The 19,512-nt window shown below is 36.2% G+C and overlaps 1 protein-coding gene across 2 annotated transcripts; it reads right to left on the bottom strand.

Annotated features, from left to right (window-relative positions):
- Positions 1–223: 223 nt before the first annotated feature.
- On the bottom strand, positions 224–5,970 carry UTP23 (UTP23 small subunit processome component). 2 transcript variants are annotated; one of them, XM_077167520.1, is made up of 3 exons: positions 5,701–5,970; positions 1,439–1,613; positions 224–703 (listed from the first exon to the last, which is right to left on the bottom strand). In XM_077167520.1, exons 1-3 carry the CDS (start codon positions 5,886–5,888, stop codon positions 317–319), a joined length of 750 nt encoding a protein of 249 aa, XP_077023635.1. In that variant the 5' UTR covers positions 5,889–5,970; the 3' UTR covers positions 224–316. The 2 variants fall into 2 exon arrangements, with proteins under 2 accessions (XP_077023635.1, XP_077023636.1); XM_077167521.1 differs by lacking the exon at positions 5,701–5,970 and adding an exon at positions 5,534–5,693.
- Positions 5,971–19,512: the final 13,542 nt, after the last annotated feature.

Here is a 19,512-nt window from a genome sequence, read left to right as displayed (position 1 = left end):
CTGTGAACTGGACACATCCTTTTAGCAATATTTAATATTTTTAACTATCTGCACAGAAAGTTTAGTGGGAGAAAAGAAAGGACACACCAAGTCACACACACTGAAAAACAATCTCCCAAAACCACTGAAACAGAAAAGTAAATACTTCCACACCTAAACCCATACACTCTATTTTACAGATCATTTTAAGCAGAGGCTTATGGGTCCATATTCACTTACAAAAGTAAGTTTAGTTTTTTATTATAAGTACTTCCACAATTTTTGTATACCTTTATTTTTCACATTGGAAAGTCTTTAAAAGTATCCAAAGGATTCATTATACTTCCGCATTGTGCTTCTCAGAAAGTATTTTTGAGGTAGATCGGTTCCTGATTCTTTTTCTTTTTCTTTTCTTATCAGAAGCAGAAACTGGATTTATATCCTGTGCTTTCTTCTTTTTCTTCAAACAGCTAAGAGGATTGGGGCCACTTATTTTTTTGCGCTTTTTTCTTCTTCTCTGTTCTGGGTGTTTCACTATACCTTGTTCCTCTTTGAGTTGCTTGATACTTTGTTTCTCCTGCACTGAAACAAGCTGACCTGACTCCACAGCTTTAACAAAGGCAATTGTTTTGGGAGAAGGTTTGTCCAAGACTATAGTGTTCTGAATAATAAACATGAGAGGAACTCCAGGCTTCTTCTTTACTTTTACAGACAAATTCTGATCCTATTAAAAAGAAAAACAGAATTATGTTTGGTTCAATTAAAGACACCTTAAAATAGAGAGGTTTCTAAGAACTTTATAAGAAATTCTTTAAGGTTACTAAAAATAAAGATCACAGTTTTCATTTTTTAAAACAATTTGTCTCACTGATAGGGTATTTTATGATAAAAGGAAGAGAAGCATAAAAACAGAGCACTTCTTAAGTGGCACGGTGTGAACTGGATTTATCCAATATTCTAGGACCAAAAATTATAAACTAATGCAAAGGGGAATGTATTAGGTGGATCCTCTTGTTTCTACTCTAAGATATGTTTCAGACAGGGTTAAGAATGCTTGAAAGGTTGAAGGAATAGAAATGAAGTAGGAATTAGCTGACTCAGATGCTAGACTCAGTTCTGACTCTACCTGTATATGATTCGAAAAGTGTATCTAAGCAAATTTCTATGTATGTGAACTTATTAATGTCAACACTGAGAGAGTGTCTCTTCTCCTGCCTCCCAGTCATAAAAAGTTTCAAAACAATTCCATGTCAGGTGTAAGGTTTTAAACAATATGAACCATGCCTTTTTGAGAAATGGTATGAAATACATGAACATGAAAAAACATTCATGAATAGAGAATATAAAATCTTTGCTCTACTTAATTTTCCTTCACACCTTTAGTCTATAATTTATTTTTAATTTTTTTCTAACTATAGAAATGGATAAGTTTACTTTGTAATTTAAAAAACATTATTACCTGTGTTGCCACAAAATAGTGATGAGGATTTCCTTCTTCAACCATGGAAAGCAGACATTCTGATCCACTCACTGCATTCTTGAAATGAGGACAATTTCGAACTTGGCATTTTTGTGCAATCAGTTTTGCCCCATATAAGTCCTTTCCCAGTGTTTCTAACTCCTTTAATACACATCTGAAAAAAAATTTCATTAGTGGCCCACAATTGCATTTCAGTTGTTCACATAAAGAAGAAACAATATTCATTTTTTTAAACAATCTGAATTTGTCACATGGCAGTCACAAATTAGCTTTTAAAAAATTGACTTGTCACTTTTTAATAGAGAAGACCAAGAAAATGCACGCATCAAGTAGAAAGAAAAGCAACACTAGCTAAAATTTACTGAGCACTTACTGTGTGCCAGGTAGCATGCTAGTTTACTCTTTATATAATTCTCACTGAATTGCAAAACAACCCTGTGAAGTTAGGCAGCTTACTCTAAAGTTATCCTTATTTTGGAAAACCCCATTCTAAAAGCTTTAAAGTAACATGCCCAAGTTCAAACTAAGAAATGGTAGAGCTGAAATATGAATTCAAGCAGTTCCCTTGCTCCTAACCAAAGTGCTATAAGATTCTACTTCAAGTAAAATCAACACTTCCAAGATATTTTCAGTTCAGAAAAGTAAAAATTCTCAACAGGTCATTAAAAAAAGTATTTTTTTCAAAGTCTCTATATATTCTCATCTCTATATATTCTCATCTCCACTACTGTAAGGGTTGGAGACTTTATAATGAGCTGTGTGACCCTGGATCTAGTCACTTAACCTTTCTCTCCCCAGTTTCCTCATCTCAAATGATTCTACAGGGCAGGAATTTCAAAATGGAAGTTTGAAATATTTTGATTGGTATGGATTAATTAGAATGTATTAGGCAAATGAACAATATTTTACTCAGTAATGAATAAAATAATTTAATATATGAGTTGGTAAAAGATTTAGAGCTGCTCACAAACAAACAATACATACCCAAGAACTCCAATACTATATTTTTATAAAATTCAACAGGATGTAATTAGGAATCTATAAAATCTGATTTTAAGAAATGGGGAACAAAGCCTGTTCTGCCAATACCAAAGAAAACAACAGCTTACATAAGTACATAAGCATCATTTCAAAATCTGAGAACCTAAATTATGGATGAAAGGAAAAGAATCAAAGGGTAAGCAAATCTTAAAGAATGAGAGCAGAAAATGATATATGACTATCCAAAACAAAACTGCTTAGAAAGAAATCATGATGTTGAGGGTCATTAATTAAACACCTGAATAAATAAGGTATCAACAAATATTTTTCAAAGATTGAACGAAAATTCTGCAGAACACTTATTAAGTGCTATTAAATTGTTCAATCCTCACAAAACTCTATAACTATCATTATCACCATTAAAAAAACAAAAAGTTAGGGCAGTTGTATAACTTATCCAAAGTGTACTGCACAGCCAGTGTGTGGTGGAGTAGGATTCAAACACGTATATACTGAATACATAATCTGCTCTCTTGACCACTTGTTGCTCTCCCTGAACCCTTCAATTCCGATTTGGACAATTTCCTTTTATTCTACATTTTCATATTAACATAAGTCAATAGTTCTCATAGTGTCATCTATAAACTACCCAATCAGAAAGTTATTTATTAAATTATAATTTAATTTATAGCATGTATAAATTAAATATAGTATTTTATAGCATGTCTTCCCAAAATCTACACTTTTTATGGTAAAGTCAGAAATTAGCATTTTAATAAGCTCCCCAAGCATTTCCTCCCTCCTAGTGGAAAAAAAAAAAAAACAGAACTATTGACTCAAAGGCTTCTTCAGTCCTACCCAGTTCTTATCAAGTGCTACCTTGCCTCATTTCTCTTTAACACCCTCTTAAAAAGAAAAAAGAAAAGATATTTTGCTTTCTTTGACAACCAGTCTAGAACGCTATCTTGACTTCAGTTCCAAATTTCCAATTACCTATTGAATATTTTCCTATGTATGTCTGGTAATCAGCTCTTCAAATTCACCATTTTTAAGATCAAACTTTCTGCTTTTCCACCTCCAAACTTTCTCTTCTACAGAGTTTACTATCTCTGTGAAATTATCCTATCAGACACCCTGGGTAGATATTTGAAATCATATTTGATTTCTTTCTCACTGTTGCTGGTTACCTACCTCAGTAATATCTTCTCCTAGAACCCTTGGGTTCCTGCTTTCCTTTACAGATTCAGGATCCCATTATCTCTTGACTAAACAACCACAAAACAAATTTACCTTTCTCCAATTTGACCCTCACATTACTGCAGATATCTTTTCTAAAACAAAAACCAGGTCTTATAACATTTTGGTGCTCTACTCCTCAAATTAAACTGCTAATATCTTCAAACCTACATATGCTTTAGGCCCTCTAGACGAAACTACTTGTGGATCAGGAAATAGAGAAAATAAGGAGACTTGTTAAATGACTTCACGGGGATGCAATCAGCCAAATACCAAACACAGGACATTCTGCAAAACAAGACATAATATCTAAAAAACATAAATAGAAAAAGAAAGGGAAGGGGGAGCTATTGGAGTTAAAAAAGACTTATGAGAAATAGAAACCAGATGCAATTTATGTACCTTGTTTGGATCCTGATTTTTAAAAAGACATCTTTATCTTTTCTGGATGCAGCCAAAAGAATTGACAGAATAGTATGCTTTAAAAGAGCCCAACAGTAAGGGGAAGAACAGATGAAACGATTGGCCATGTTAATTATTGCAAAAGCTGGGTAACGATTATTATTACACTAACCTACTTTTGTATATGTTTTAAAGATACCCAAAGTTAAAACATAGGAATTCTGAAGGAAAAAATGTTGTAGAATATAATTTCATACAGTACTTCTCAACCTTTTTTTATATCACAGTACTGTATTTAAAATGTTAGTATTTCTGTGGTATACAGAAAGAGGTAGACAAGCTACTTGTAGTCAGAAGCAACTCGGGGGTATAAGCCATCTTAGGACTTGTCTGGTTGCTTAAGAGGCTGAGGTGATCAAAAGTTGGGGATGTCTGTAACCCAGACACTGCTTGGGAAACTCTGATCAAATGTGGCAAGCTGTTCATGAGTAATGCCACATAAGAAAAGCAGGCCATTAATGTAATACACACAGTAAGAATCCATTCTTATGTGTGTGTGTGAGTGTGCGTGAGTATACAGATTTGGATGGATAATATAACCATGTCAACGGTGGTTAATCATGGACAGTGGTACCCAGTCACTTTAATTTTTGTCTCACTTTATAAAAAAGTCAACAGTCTACAATGAAAAATAAACCTAAATTTCTCAATAGTAGTTCTTCAAGATCTAAACTCAATTTGCCTTCTTCCCAGTTTCATTTCTAACTATACTCTGTGCTCTAACCTCTTATCCAAGCATTTCACACCTTTGCTCAAAAGGTTCCAAAACAAGGAATGTCACTTATCTCTTTTGTCATTAATCCTTCCCCTCAAGATTGAACTGAGGGGAATGTTATCTCCTCTATGAAACCTCTAATGATTCCATCCTCTCTACCTCCCATCCCAAAAAGGTTCCATCCGAAGTGTTCGGACGCTTTGACGAAGTGGGAAAACATTTGACCTGGAGTCAAAATTTGCAGTCTGCCTTACGCACTTGACCGGCAGTGAAAGCTGGGAACTTGTCTGTCCTGTTCACCAAGTTATCCTCAGTGGCTGGAGCAGTGCTTAGCGTATGACTGGTCCTTAATAAAACAGGAGAATGCATAAACAATCTTGACTCCTGACTTCTTTTCCTGGGAATCGAAAATGCTACCTAACAGGCAGTTGTGAAGTTTGAAAAACTTTGGCATAAAGTAGAAAAAGTTATGCAAACAACAGCAACCATTTAAAGAGGGGTCAAGAGACTGATAAACGCTCTATATACACGATACTTCGTGTGACCCTTACAGCACTTTCATAGTTATTATCTGTTAAATAACTTGCACGAAACCACAGAACTGGCAGGACTGGGTCGAGGATTCAAAGCCAGTACTATCTGAATACAAGACGCGCGTTCTCATTTGTCAAGATAACTACACGTAAGTATTCTCAGGAACTCTCTGGAGCTTCCATTCCCGGTCTACTCCCCGAAGGCGGGGCGCTTTGCTCCACTTGGGCTGGCAGCGTTTGCTGAGTGAACGTCTGTGAGCAGCAGCTCGCCCTCTACCACATCCGCCCCTCCGCGCGCTCCTCATCGGGCCTACCTGGTGGTGCACAGCTGCGTCTCTCCCATGAGGTAGCGGGGCAGCTGCTCTCGCAGCTGGATACGGCCGCGCAGCGCCGCCTGACAGAACGTGCCGTCCAGTAGTATCTGGTACGGCTCCCGGACTCCGAAATTGTTACGGAAGAAGCCGAGATGTTTCTTGGCATGTTTTTGCCTTGTGATCTTCATGCCTGGCCTACCAGGACCGAACGCCCCGCTACCGGTGACGCCGGCTTCCCCGGAAGTGAACCCATTTAGTCCCGGAAGCAAACGCTCCCATCCCTCGAACCTGCCCACTGGTTGACGTCACGCCGGGCGAGCGCGCCGTTCAGTTGGGGTGCTCGCGCTGTAAGGAGCCAGAAGTGGAGTTTGCACCTTGGGCGGCAAACTTCTGTGGCGCGAGCATCTCTGCACAAGGGCGCACGTGGGCAGTCTTGGGTCTGAGTGAAGGAAAACCTCCCTGATATGTTTAGCACATTACCTGGCACTCAGCAGCCTCTCAAAGACTGGCCTCTCAGACTAAGAAGTAGTTGTATTGAACCTTGATGTGTTCCAGACACTGTCCTTAGTGATTTAATGTATATTATTCCCGTTAATGCTGATGATTCCCAAGTGGAGGAATAAAAGGGACCAGCATATATTGGCCACCATGATTGTGTGGGTTTGTGCTCTTTCCCTTAAAGAAGTTAAGCAAGTTTAATTAATAAAAAAAAATGCTAAAAAAAAAAAAAAAGAGAAGGGGTTAAACAAGTTTAGTAAAAGTACATAATTCACTAGTGTCAGAATTCTTACTGGAACCCAGATCGCCTGCTTGAAGTGCAAATGTTCTTGTTACACCCCATAGGAGCTACACCGACTCAGGAGCAATATGTCAGAATAGAGGGCCCTATGGTATTGCATTCCCTCCTTGCTTTAAAACCGTCCTAAGTCACTCACAGAGAGTGTTTTGGAATGCAGTCTCAAGTGCTTCATTTTCTAAGAGTCATAATCTTGAACTTGAGTTTTGATTCTGCCAATAACCCAAGCCATTTGACCTTGAGCAACTCCCCAAGAGAGCTCAGTTCATTTTCTTCATTGTCAAACTTGTTGGCAAGACTAGATTATTTTTAAGAGCCTAGCTCAAATCAGAAACTTTCAAGTTCCCAGTGACTTAACTGCCAAGTATCCATTTCAGTTCAAGGCAAAGTAATCAAAGAATGAGCAGTATGGAATTTTACATTTTTGTCCTGGCCTGGAATCCATCCCAAATAAAGTTTTGGCTAAAGATTCAGAGAAAGGATCAACACAGAAAAATGATTTACAAAGTGACTGAAATGAATTGTTTACATTTGGGATTTTATTTCAAGATAGAGGTGTATGAAAATGAACCAAGATCTTTTGAAACCAGAGTCTCAGTACACTTTAGCCATCACTTAGAAGGCTGCTAATATTTAACTAAAAATAGGAGTATTTTCAGACATAAATTTAGGAATTGTAAGTCATGGAAATTCATTGTAGGATTGGATTCAGGGTCCTTGAGTGTAATTGCTCACTATTTTCCAACTCAGATCCTCTCTATCCCTGTATGCCAACCCCCACCCCAACTATACCCACACCACAGACAGAGAAATATTACTACCTCAGCCTTGCAAAACAGTTAAAACATTAAAAAAAAAAAAAAAAAAGACTAACCTAACCGCTCCATTTTTTAGTACTAAGAAAAGTATGACGTTCAGCTATGGCCTTTCTCTCTATGCCAACTCGACAAGTAAACTCACTGCCCTTCCCCTCTCTACATGGGACATGACTCCCAGGGTGTGGACCTTTCTGGCAACGTGGGACAGAAATCCTAAAATGAGCTGGGACTCTGCACCAAGGGATTGAGAAAACCTTCTCGACTGACAGGGGGAAGAGAGAAATGAGACAAAATTAAGTGTCAATGGCTGAGAGATTCCAAACAGAGTCGAGAAGTTATCCTGGAGGTTATTCTTACGCATTAAATAGATATCACCTTTTTAGTTAAAGTGTAACAGAGAGGCTGGAGGGAACTGCCTGAAAATGTAGAGCTGTGTTCCAGTAGCCATGTTTCTTGAAGATGATTGTATAATGATAAAGCTTTCACAACGTGACTATTTGATTGTGAAAACCTTGTGTCTGATGCTTCTTTTATCTACCTTATGGACAATTGAGTAAAACATATGGATTAAAAATAAATAACGGGGGAACAAATGTCAAAATAAATTTGGTAGATTGAAATGCTAGTGATCAATGAATGGGAGGGGTGAAAGGTATGGTATGTGTGAAATTTTTTCTGTTTTCTTTTTATTTCTTTTTCTGAATTGATGCGAATGTTCTAAGAAATGATCATGATGATGAATATACAACCATGTGATAAAAAAGAATGTTCATATTGTATGTTGATTGGTTTTATTAATAAAATTAAATTAAAAACAAAAAAAGAAAAATATGATATAACATTAGGGTAATGAGTCATATTCTACTTTTTTTTAAGCAAATGTGAAAGAAGCCTGGTGGTGATTATCAAGCTTACAACAATTTTCTAATACAGCAGTGTTTTTCAAAACTTGATCTTAGATCTGCAAAAACAGCTCTTAGTGAGCTAGCTTAAAATGTGGGTTCCTGAATCAAAACAAATATTGATTAAGAGGGGCCAATCAGAAAGGAATTGACATTTATTACAGTCTTCCCCAGTCGCCATTACATGCATTAGGATTCCTAATGACTGTTTTCAGTAAAACACCTGTCATTATCGTCACTATGTTTATCCAATAGAATATTTTCATTAAATGGGCGACTGAATATATTCTTGGCTGGATGTCAAATGGCCTAATATTGTGTGTTGGTTCGAATCTGTTATGTACCCCAGAGAAGACCATGTTCTTTTAATTCATTTTTTGTGGGGCCATACCTGTTGTGAGCGGGACCTTTTTGTTAGGCTATTTCAATTGAGATGTGACCCCCGTCTAGTCAAGGTGGATCATACTCCTTTACTGGAATCCTTTGTGAAGAGGATAAAAGCCCAGAAAGCTTAGTGTGAAATGCCCAGGGAGAATCAAGCTAGGACATGCAGAAGATGAGATAGAAAGCCATTGAAACCAGAACCCAGGAGAAAAGGACCAGCAGAAGTCACCATGTACCTTTCCATGTGACAGGAATCTCCGCAGAGATGTTATACACCCAATTGTGGGTATTAACATTTTATTAGAGGGAGATGTGACTCCCTACCCATTCCAGGTGGGTCTTGATTAGTTTACTGGAATCCTTTAAAAGAGGAAACATTTTGGAAAGAGACACAGAGCCACTGGAATCACAAGAGCCCACCAGCCAGAGACCTTTGGAGATGAAGAAGGAAAACGCCCCTCGGGGAGCTTCATGACATAAGAAGCCGGGAGAGAAAGCTAGTAGATGTTGCTACCTTCGCCACGTGCCTTTCCAGTTGAGAGAGAAACCTGAACATCACTGGCCTTCTTGAACCAAGGTATCATTCTCTCATTTCTATAGCCTTGCTTTAATTTAGAGGTTTTCATGGCTTTAGAACTGTAAACTTGCAAGTTAATAAATTCCCATTTTTAAAAGCTGTTCTGTTTCTGGTATATCATATTCCGCCAGCTTGCAAACTAGGACACCATAGAAAAAACCAATACATTTCTGGTATATTGCATTCTGGTAGCTTTAGTAATCACAACAACTGGAAAATCAGTATTTGGCCAGAAGTAAGGCAAAAGTCAATCATTACCATTGCCATTATTGAGCTATTTGAATGTAAGATTAAATCTGAAATTTAATTTTGAATTATTATATTATTATTAAAATTTTAATAGTCATTAAGGTTTTTTGTTAACCTTATACTGCAGGAACAATAATGTCTTAGCTTTGCTAGCTTGTTTTATGAAGTCACTATACAAGACATTTTTCATGCCAAATAGGCATTGGCTCTCAGCTGAGGTTGGTGGGGAATTAATTTACTTTTCCTAGTTTTTCATACACTTCATATTCATTATTATGTCTGGATCAAATATAATTTATAATGGAATGTTGTTTTACATGACTTTGAAACTTTTCTTCATGAAATTCTGATGAAGCCAAGTTGATGTGAGAATGATTTATTCCCATAAGGTGTGACTAATTCCCAAATAAGACATTTTCTTGAAAGATTCATGGCCTAAATGGAATTAAATAAGTAAAAACCACATACAATTCACAAATTTTAGTTACATAAAGGCTAATATTCCAGATAATTCAGCAAAGATATCTATAGTGATATTATTCTGCCTTATATTCATATCTAAATGTTTATGAACATTTGTTAACATTCATTAGCCAAAAGAATACAATGTTCCAAACATTATATAGCTAACATACTCTCTAAATAAATAATTTTCCTAAAAAAGTTATTTAAGACAATTTAGGTAAATCAGCTTCATATTACAGTCCTATTAATTTCTTCACTAAAATCCCTAAGGTAGGCTACGTCATGGGCTGGTTTGCTGTGAATTTTTATATATGGTGAAAGGTGCTATAATGATAGAGCTGGAGGCTGTCATGTTGTTAAAAAAGCATTTTTAAAATGTTTTCAAATTATAAAAATAGCATGTCTGTTATAACAAGTGAATCAAGGGAACATCACAAAGATGTTCATCTCCTTTCTCTTTGTCCAGGTAATTCGTGTGTGCTGGTTTGAAAGTATTATGTACCCCAGAAAAGCCATGTTTTAATCTTGATCCAGTCTTGTAGGAGCAACCATTTCTTTTAATACTAATTCAAAACTGTAAATCAGAAACTTTCGATTAGATTATCTCCATGGAGATGTGACACGCCCATTCCCGGTGGGGCTCGATTAGTTTACTGAAGTCTTTTAAAAGAGGAAACATTTTGGCGAGAGCTCAGAGCAGACAGAGCCTACAGAAACGACAGAATCCTCAGGGCCAACAGAAACTTCACAGCAGAGCTGACATACATACAGACATGTGGAGAACAGAGACACAGATGTTTGGAGATGTTTGGAGCCCAGCAGACATTGCCATGAAATGTCCAGCAAGCCAGAACCTGGAGAGAGCCAAGGGAAGCCAAGAGATGAAAAGCTAGCCCTGGAGAATTAAAGTGAGGAACCCCCACAGGAACAGAGGTTAAGAGCAACAGAGCCCATGAGCAAGGGACCAGCAGATGCCAGCCACGTGACTATCCAGCTGACAGAGGGGTTCCTGACCCATCGGCCTTTCTTGAGTGAAGGTAACCACTTGTTGGTGCCTTCATTTGGACACTCTCACTTCCTCAAAACTATAAATTTGTAACTTATTGTGCCAGTTTGAAAGGATGTATGTACCCTAGAAAAGCCATGTTTTAATCCTAATCCCAGTTTGGAAAGGCAATTTCTACCAATTCCTATTTGGTACTGTATGTTTGAAACTGTAATTAGATCATCTCCCTGGAGATGTGACTCAATCAAGAATGGTTGTTAAACTGGATTAGGTAGAGATATGTCTCCACACATTTGGGTGGGTCTTGATTAGTTTACTGGAATCCTATGAAAGAGGAAACATTTCGGAGAAAGAGAGATTCAGAGAGAGCAGGGAATGACATAGCCATGAGAAGCAGAGAATCCACCAGTTGTAAGCGACCTTTGGAGATGAAGAAAGAAAACACCTCCCAGGGAGCTTCATGAAACAGGAAGCTAGAAAAGAAAGCTAGCAGATGACACTGTGTTTGCCATGTGCCTTTCCAGATGAGAGACCAACCCTGACTGTGTTCGCCATATGCCTTTCCACTTGAGAGAGAAACCCTGAACTTCATCAGCCTTCTTGAATCTAGGTATCTTTCCACTGATGTCTTAGATTGGACATTTCTATAGACTTGTTTGAATTGGGACATTTTCTTGGCCTTAGAACTATAAACTAGCAACTTATTAAATTCCTCTTCTTAAAAGCCATTCCGTTTCTGGTATTTTGCATTCCACCAGCTAGCAAACTAGAACACTTATTAAATTTCCCTTTGCAAAAGCTGCTCCATTTCTGGTAATCTGCATTCTGGCACTTTCAAACTAGCACATCATGTAAACAACCTTGTGTGTATTCTTCTAAATTTTTTCCATGTTCATATATTTATATGTCAAGAAATATACATATATACACAGATGCATGCAGATATATAGAGGTTTTTGTCACTCTTTGCTATTAAAAAAAGGGAATCATTTTATTACTTCTATGCGTTTTGTTTTCTCACCCAACAATCCTTGTGGAAATCTCCCCAAGTCAATTGACATAGCTCTTTCATTATTTTAATGACTATATGACATTTTTCACAAAATCCTGAAACATAATATAATAGATGTGGCACTGACCACAAGTTGCCACCCATATCTCTTCTCTTCTTTTTAGATACATACATCCAATATTATTCTGGACAGCAGTGTGTCCAGATAAAATATTTCCCACCCTTCTTTGCATCTTGGTATAGTCATATGATTAATTTAAGCCCAGAATATGTAAGTGGAACTGTTAAAAAGGGAATTCTGGGAAGGATGATAAAAGGAAGCTAGTTTAGCAACAGGTGCTTTTGTATTTTTCACCCTCTTCCTTCTTATTCTTTAGAATTTGGATGTGATATAATGAGCAGAACTCCATCATCCTATTTTAGACCATGCGGTAAAATTAAAGAAGGAGGCCATGTACTAACACTGCCAGAGCAGATAAAGAGAAGGAGCTTGGGTCACTTGTAACTGTAAAACTAGAATTCAAATCTGGACTTCCTACCTGTGAATTTCTTTTTACATGAGAAGAAAAATAAACTTCTACCTTGGCAAAAGCTGTTAATTTGAGTTCCTTTCATATGCAGCCAAACTCAATCCAGATAGAGTAAGTTAAAGCTACATGCCAGAATTAGAGAATTATATATTAACAGATGTGTTTAATGAAAGCTTGATGTTGGTTGGTGTTCCCCCAAACAACTGCCCTTTCTTTGAACAGGTTCATAATCCTAGTTTATAAATTTTCTCTAAAACGTATAGATTTTTTTCAAAGCAAAATAAACCAAATCCTTTTTATGTACTATAGCAGCTATCTTGACATTTGTTACTTTTGAAAGTATAAACAATTTGATTTGGATTCAGTGTATCAACAGAATGCATCTCCTGTTGAGAAAGGTTGGTTAAACATGAAGAATCCCAGCTGCTTGGGCAAGAGACATTAAGGAACTATTGATGTCACCCAGTTGTCAATTAAAGAAAGCAAGCTGGAGGCCTGTGCATAGGCCCAGGTGGTACTAGTTAGCTTTTCCTCCAAAGCAAATGAGAAAAAAACCATCTCTTAGTCAAAAGGTTTCAAGGGATTTCTGTTTGTTAAGGATATCTTTAAACTAGACCATAACCAGGAAGTACCCACTATTGGGTCACAGTTAGATGACTGTAAAATTAGACTAGCAAATTTCTTTTTCATAATAGCTTATTTGGTTGAAATTATATTTACAGAGAACAAGCACTGCCATGTGAAGTTAGTTGAAAGGAATTGATTAGTTCACTAAAACTGATCTGAATAGTGCTCCCTACTGAAACTTTACTACAGAATGCTTATTGGTATTAATAAAAATTAATTATTTGTAATTCATTATTATTAATTAAAATTATTGATGGAAACAAAAACTGATAGAGAAGGAAAGAAAAGTTAAGAAGTGGCAACAAGTGGAGAAAATGTTCTGCTTTAATGCATAACAAAACGCTACTTGAAATTTAATTAAATCAAAACTGAAACTAGTAGAGAAGTTCATATAGGAAGGGGTATTTTATTTTAAACCATCAAAGCATTCTAGAAGATTAATGAATCTTTATAAAATTCCTCTATATAAGCAAATATTATTATTGTTACTTAAAGGAATTTAAAGATTAAAAGTTAAATCCTTAAAAGGATTGTGTAAAAATACTATTTATTTACATTGAACAAAACCTTGAAGACAACTCTTTCACTCATGGTTTTGTATATTTTTTTGAGCAGCAGGAGGACTTCAGGGCAGAAACTAAACTCCTGGTGGCAAGCAATTAAACATGCTTTCAATAATCCAGTAGAATATTATTTCAAAGTTTAACATTTGTAGTTGGATTACACCAATCGGAGGTATTAGCTACCTGATATATATATATATTTTTTTTGTTAATTCATTTTACTATATTAAAAGCTAAAACTTGTGTATAATAAAAGGCACCAGAAACAAAATTAAAAGCAAGGACTGATGAAAGATCAGAATCTAGAATTTCATACCATCGTGCAATAACTTTTATGAAAAGTTCAAAAACACATAAGGCTATATGGTATACACATATAAATAAAACATGTAAAATCAAAATATGAAAATAAAAATATACACATTAAGTGTACAAAAACATGGAAAAGAAAGATATATATAATCACGGTTGCTGGAGGGAGGGGAGGGGATTAAGATTGAGGAAATTTCCATTGTATCTGTAGCACTTTATCTGTAAAACAAATCTGAAGCAAAAACAGTTTTTCATGAATTTTCTGTTATTTTTGAGACAGTTGCTATGTTAAGCAAATATTTTGACTCCTTCTTGGTTGATATTTAATGCTATTGCATCTAAATTTTAGTTTAACATATATTTTGAATAGAATCTATTTGGATAGAGTCAATTTTTTTTTAGCAGGTATTTTAATCTACACAGTATATATTACTTCTTACTCCCTTATCATTTACTTTTTTTATTAATTAAAAAAATTAACTAACACAACATTTAGAAATCATTCCATTCTACATATGCAATCAGTAATTCTTAATATCATCACATAGATGTATGATCATCATTTCTTAGTACATTTGCATCGATTTAGAAAAAGAAATTAGCTACCTGATATTATACAGAATAAAAGATCACTCTTAATATTTTCAAATGTTTTCAGTGCAAGATCACTTTGTTTTAATATTAGTTGGTAATCCATAAATCAAAATACAGGGATGAAAATTCAAATGCCATTTTAAAAATTATTATTATAGTAAATATATAGAAAATACCCACACACTGAGTCTTATGTATAAATGAATACTGCTTTCTTTTTATTGGCCTTCACTTTACCCTCTCTATTGTTCCTTTAACAACACTGAACAAATCACTTAGCTTGTCAAAATATAACCTCTCATAGTTTCATTCCACATATGTCCATGGAAGGAGGCCGATGACTGACTGATGACTTAAATTGATCCAAAGCAGACTAAAGAGAAACTGCTCTTTTCCCCTATGTTTGGGAGAGAAATTTTCCTCCTCTTCCAATAGACATAAAAAAAGAAGCGTATTGCTTCATGGCTGTGTGCAACTATTTTGAGTTTACAGAGGTAGCTAACTCAAGACAGACTCAGAACATGGCAGAAGACAGCTGCCATCTTTTATGGTGCTTCATTTGGAGGATATCCTACTTGTAAACATCCAGTTATAAGATAGAGTTACATTTCCATATTACTTAAAATAATTTAGTTTGTTTTTTGTTGTTGTTCAGTTGTTTATTTTTGGTTTCTTGCAATACAAACCATCCCAACTGATGGACTATTTGTTAAATCTGGGCCAAATACTTCCTAAGCCTAAGCTAAAAAAAGTCTCTTTAAAAGGAAGAATGATTGTATCACTATTATAATAACCTTGATTGAAGGAAATTTAAGATGATCTGCATATGTTGTCTTTTTTTTTTTTTGATCCTTGACAAAGTTGTTAGGAGGCAGAGATGCAGAAGAAACTGTTGCTATTAGCTTCTTTCAACTATCTACCATGTGGTGTCTTTTCTGTACCAGTTGAATATTAAGCAAAGTATTTAGTGTTTTAAGGGGAATGATGCTTTGGTCAAATGAATATTTGTGGAATTCTAAAAAGTGTACTAATTTACTCTGGAACTATAGCTCTGTCCTATTCATATGTCATTTCTTCTCACTTTTCTTGGGCCTAAATTTTTGTGTCTCAGCCCTACCATTAATTTTGATGGCACCATGCATTCTTTTGGGAGGTGCAACTAGGATAGTCATTTCCATTTCATCCTATTTCCATGGAACAGATAGCTTCTGCTTCCCTCTTCGTGAGTGGGTATTGTTGGAGGGTGGACTTCCTGTTTCTCTATATACCCTGTTACTTGTGCCTCTTTAAGAAGAGAGAATTTGATATTTTAGAAGATCCCATAATCATCAAATATCTCCTTTTTAGGGTGACAGATGAGGGTAAAACACTGTGATTCTTACTCTTGAGCTTAATAAAAAAGAATCTTTGTGCCCCTTTCAAAGAAAATAATACACTCGGAAGAGATAACAATATACAACTTGTAAAAAAAAATCTCTTGCTGAAAACTTCTTTGTTTAAAAATGGTGCTTTCCTGTTTTCTGTGTTTCCAATGGACACAAAAGAGGAACTGGCCCTCAATTGTATGTCATGAATATACAGCTACTTCCTGGAGGGACAGTAAGTAGAAAGATCAAATTATATTCTACCCACGTTTACTCACACCAAGACTGGAACAGATGCTAAGCTGGTCCTCTCAAGTTTGGCTGGGAGCTCTGAGAAGGAACACTCCATGTCTACCAACCCCATCACCAAGAGCCCTACTGCAGCTAAGATCCAAGACTGCCAGTTGTTCAAAGGAAACTTGCCCTCTATAGAAGTCTGAAAGCTGGCCACATCTGCATATTAAAAAGGAATAAAATGATGTTAAAAAATTATTTGATTCATGTTTGGTATCTTGACTCTTTATTCACTTCAAGGGGTCTACTAAGTAAGTCAGGGGAAAGCCGCCCCAATACTGGCCGGTTCTAAGGCATGGACTGATCATAGTCTGACATTTACAGGCCTGTGTTTATCTAGTGGGTAGAGTCACTACGCCACAGAAACAAAACTGTCAGACTGTTTATTTTTTATTTTTGCACTCAGGTGTGGCAGGCTATCCTTTGCTTCCTGTCCCCATGTAGTCTAAGCTTGCTTTGGAAGGCTCTCACCATCTTCTTTCATTTTGCCTATGACTGCATTTGAAATATTTCCAGCAAATACAGAAGTGAACTAAAAACTTTAGTTCCTGAGACAGGGAGGATGAGGAGCATATTGTTGGGAATACAGAATACACTTATTTTAGTCAATAAATGAATACCCACAATGAAATTAATAATAGCCACAATATCAAACTGCCTTTTTTTTTTTTTGGAGGTAGAAATACAACTTAATGGTCGCAACCATCCATCTTTGTGTTTCAAATGTTAGTATAAATCTTGTTTGCTCACATTTGAGTCAAAGAAGTGTTGAAAGAAGCAAGTTGGCTAAAAGCACTGCTAAATCAAAATTTAATCTGAGAGTTTGTCACACAAAGATTGTATCAAATAATGAGCTGTATTTAAAAGCATCCATTCAGTGTCTCTTACTTTTATGTGTTTGTTATATTTTGCATATAGGTCATTCCTTTTCATGTCACCTTTAATTTTTAGTTTTGATTTTAAAATATTTTTAGACTTACAAAAAAGTTGCAACAATGAACTACCACATATCTTTTAGCCAGATTGGCCAAATGTTAACATTTTATATATGTTTTGTCATTCTCTTTCTCTCTCTCTCTCTCTCTCTCTCTCTCTCTCTCTCTCTCTGTCTCTCTCTCTCTTTTTCTAAGGTGTATGGGCTGGGAATCAAACCTGGCTCCTGCATGGCAGGCTAGCATTCTACCTGAAACCGCTTTACCGTTCTCTCTTGAAATATATGTGTGTGTGTGTGTGTGTGTGTGTGTGTGTGTGTGTATGTACATACACATAAGTACATATTTTTTTCCTGAACTATTTGAAAGCAAGTTGTAAATTCAACATCCCATCACCCTTAATACATTACTGTGTAAACCATAATACAGTAACAAAATGAGGAAATTATGCATTTTTTTTCAAATGCTGTGTTTGAAGTTTGACTCCACAGCTTCTCTATGCTACTGCAGCTGTCCCATCAGCTAATGCCATATCACCACTCTAACTTAATTTTTATTGGTTTAAATGAAAAGAAAAATCCAAGTTTGGGAGAATTTTTCATTTTGTTTTATTTTTAAGGTATTTTAAAACCAAGGCAACTTCAAATAAATTCAGCGCAGATAATCCAGGAGGTTTCTGAGAATATATTTTTAAAAATCTAGGTATTAATGATATTTTCTTATCAGAGTCCATATCACTCAATTTAAATGATTACCTTATATCCTCAAATTTCACTTATTTATGGTTATAGTAATAGGGGATCTGAGTAGAGAGGAGGAGATGATTATAGACCATTTGCACGATTTTGGCTTTTACTTCATCTGTCGGTTTGAAAGGATATATGTACCCTAGAAAAGCCATGTTTTCATCTTAATCCCATTTTGTAAAGGCAGCAGTTCCTTCTAATCCCTATTCAGTATTGTATGTTTGAAATTGTAATTAGATCATCTTCCTGGAGATGTGATTTAATCAAGAGTGGTTGTTAAACTGGATTAGGTGGAGGCGTGTCTCCACCCATTTGGGTGGGTCTTGATTAGACCCAAATTTACTGGAATCCTATAGAAGAGGAAACATTTTGGAGAATAAGAGAGATTCAAAGAGAACAGAGCAGAATGACATAGCCACAAGTAGCAGGGTCCACCAGCCAGTGACCTTTGGAGATGAAGAAGGAAAATGCCTCCTGGGGAGCTTCATGAAACAGGAAGTCAGGAGAGGAAGCTAGCAGATAACACCATGTTTGCCATGTGCCCTTCCAGATGAGAGTGAAACCCTGCCCGTGTTCACCATGTGCCTTTCCAGATAAGAGAGAAACTCTGACTGTGTTCACCATGTGCCTTCTCACTTGAGAGAGAAACCCTGAACTTCATTGGCCTTCTAGAGCCAAGGTATCTTTCCCTGGGTGCCTTAGATAAGACATTTCTATAGGCTTGCTTTAATTGGGACATTTCTATGGCCTATAAACTGTGAACTTGCAACTTATTAAATTCCCCCTTTTAAAAGCCATTCTGTTTCTTGCATATTGCATTCTGGCAGCTAGCAAAGTAGAACACTTCAAGTAAAACCCATGGGAGGATGTGGAATAGAGGAGTGATGAAGAGATCTAGGTGTTAAAAGGAACATTTTGGTTGTGATGTTGCAAACACCTGGAAAGGGTGAAGCACAGAGACCAATTAGTAGAATACTGCAGTACTATTGCGAAGGAATGATGTGACTTTGTAGTAGTAGTGGGTTGGAATCGGTTGTTATTATCAATCTTATTTTGAGATATATGTAGGCTCATATGCAGTTGTTAAGAAATAATGCAGAGGCATTCCCTGTACCCTTTATCTAGTTTCTGCAAATGGTGACATTTTGCAAAACTATAGTATTATATTGCAACCAGAATATTGACACTGATACAGTCAAGATACAAAACATTTCCATCACCACCAGGATCCCTTAGGTTGCCTTTATTTTTAGTCTTACCCACCTTCCTCCCAGCCCACCTTCTCCTTATCCACTGGCAACCACAAATCTCTTTCTCATTTCTATAATTTTGTTATTTCAACAATCTTATGTAAATGGCACCAGGCATTATGTAATCTTTTGGGACTGACTTTTCTCAATCAACACAGTCTTCTGGAAATTCATCCAGATTGAAGTGTGTATCAATGGCTTGTTCTTTTTCATTGCTGAGTAGTGTTCCATGGTATGGCTATATCAGAGTTCGTCTAATCATTTACCTGTTGAGGTATAATTCAGTTGTTTCAGGTGTTTGGCTATTTTGAATAAAATTGTTGTAAATATTTGAGTACAGGCTTTTGTGTAAATATGTCTTCATTTCTTTGGGGAAAAATACTTTTTTTGG

Source organism: Tamandua tetradactyla, chromosome 6 (assembly GCF_023851605.1).
Source record: "Tamandua tetradactyla isolate mTamTet1 chromosome 6, mTamTet1.pri, whole genome shotgun sequence".
In the NCBI taxonomy this organism is placed as follows: Eukaryota; Metazoa; Chordata; class Mammalia; order Pilosa; family Myrmecophagidae; genus Tamandua; species Tamandua tetradactyla.
Note: the sequence above shows the minus strand (reverse complement) of the source record. Positions and strands in the feature narration are given on the sequence as shown.

Coding starts and splice junctions, on each gene's coding strand:
- UTP23 (XM_077167520.1), bottom strand. CDS start 5,888: ATGAAGATCACAAGGCAAAAACATGCCAAGAAACATCTCGGCTTCTTC. Junction 1,614..5,700: donor ACGCAGCTGTGCACCACCAG/GTAGGCCCGATG, acceptor ATTTTTTTTCAG/ATGTGTATTAAAGGAGTTAG. Junction 704..1,438: donor ACTATTTTGTGGCAACACAG/GTAATAATGTTT, acceptor TCTTTTTAATAG/GATCAGAATTTGTCTGTAAA.